Source organism: the organism of the source record quoted next, assembly GCF_019968985.1.
Source record: "MAG: Porospora cf. gigantea B chromosome Unknown PgB_NODE_8882_length_1340_cov_118.9, whole genome shotgun sequence".
Classification (NCBI taxonomy): Eukaryota; Apicomplexa; class Conoidasida; order Eugregarinorida; family Porosporidae; genus Porospora; species Porospora cf. gigantea B.
Window position 1 is genome coordinate 1 of NW_027179326.1, and position 1340 is coordinate 1340.

At 48.3% G+C, this 1340-nt stretch overlaps 1 protein-coding gene across 1 annotated transcript; it reads left to right on the plus strand.

Annotated features, from left to right (window-relative positions):
• Positions 1–363: 363 nt before the first annotated feature.
• On the plus strand, positions 364–1176 carry KVP17_000138 (uncharacterized protein; the record flags this gene model as incomplete). The annotated part of the gene is made up of 1 exon (XM_068517564.1): positions 364–1176. The coding sequence occupies one exon, from the start codon at positions 364–366 to the stop codon at positions 1174–1176; it is 813 nt and encodes a 270-aa protein (XP_068371258.1).
• Between the last annotated feature and the right edge of the window lie 164 nt (positions 1177–1340).

The following is a 1340-nucleotide window of genomic DNA, read 5'->3' on the forward strand; positions in this document are numbered from 1 at the left end:
TTTGAATTTTCCTAATTGCCGGTCTAAATCGGAGACAGGAAATTCTGTCTCATGTGAATATTGGGCTCGAATGGCATTACGGCAATATCAATACCCCGATCGACAAATTTTTTCAAGGATGAGTGCTTTGACAATTTTTCAAGGATGAGGATGAGCGCTAACAATATCGAAAGAACCCAATCGTCACTGCAATTTGCGCCGCGAAGAGTTTCCGCGACGTAGGGGCAGTCACCAAATTGCTCTGATTTGAACTCGCAAACGCCCCGAACTCATTCTGTCAAGGGCAATCCCAAAGGTGCACCCTGTCTCCAGTCGATGCGAAGATACACACATGGGCAAAGAAATCTGCAATTTGCCTACTGAATGAGTAGAGTGTCACAGCAGACTGAAGATGCACCGCGCGCGTACGGGTTTGCTATGCACAAGTGCTTAGAAATCTTGAAGAAGTCCGAGATGCCTCTTCTCACTCAGCAGTTACAAGTCGCTCTGGGCAACGAGATCCAGATTTTGCGAGATCACAAGTTCCTAAGTGCTTTGAAGGACCACCCTAGAATCGTTTTCGATGGTGTCCGAAAGCGCTGGAGGTATCAGAGTCCTTTCGAGCAGATGGTGTCACCTGAAGCGATACTGCAGGTGCTGAAGACGAACCCAGAGTATGCTGAACGTGGATTGGAGATAACTCCGGATCTATTAGAGCACAATCCAAAGATGGAGGAGTGGTTAAACACGCTGGTAGAAAACAAGCAGGCTCGAGCCATTCGAGCTACGAAAGCCGTACGTTGCAAAGCGTACACCGCAGAAAGCCACATGAAATGTGAGTTGACGGAGAAGTTGGAGAACAAATGCGAGGCCTGCGCAACCCTTAAGGGCATAATAATCTACTCCTTTGGCCCGCCTCCGCAGGAGGAACTTGTCGATGCCTTGGACAAGGACTTAAAGGACATGTGGAGTGAGATGCCGTTGCCTACGTTCGACTCTTTCTTGGAAACAATGAAACTGCAAAGGAATCGCTCCGTCCCCACCATCACCAAAGCCCAGCGTGGTCGACGGCGGAGAGGAAGAGGTGGTGCACCCACTATCAAATTCAACAGCAGAAACAAGATTTCAAACCTCCACATCTATACCACGGAGGAGTACAAACAAGAACTTGTAGATGTCGCAGATGCTTTACTGTGAATGAAGTCGGCGACTGATTTGTTCTATTAGCTACATACCAATAACTTCAAGCACGGTTTAACAACAAAAGGTGGTCACTATGTGACCTGTATCGTTCCAATCGGACAGTGCTGCCGGGCAGCTTACTTCTTCTTGGCGACGAGGACCTCGTGGATGTTCGGAAG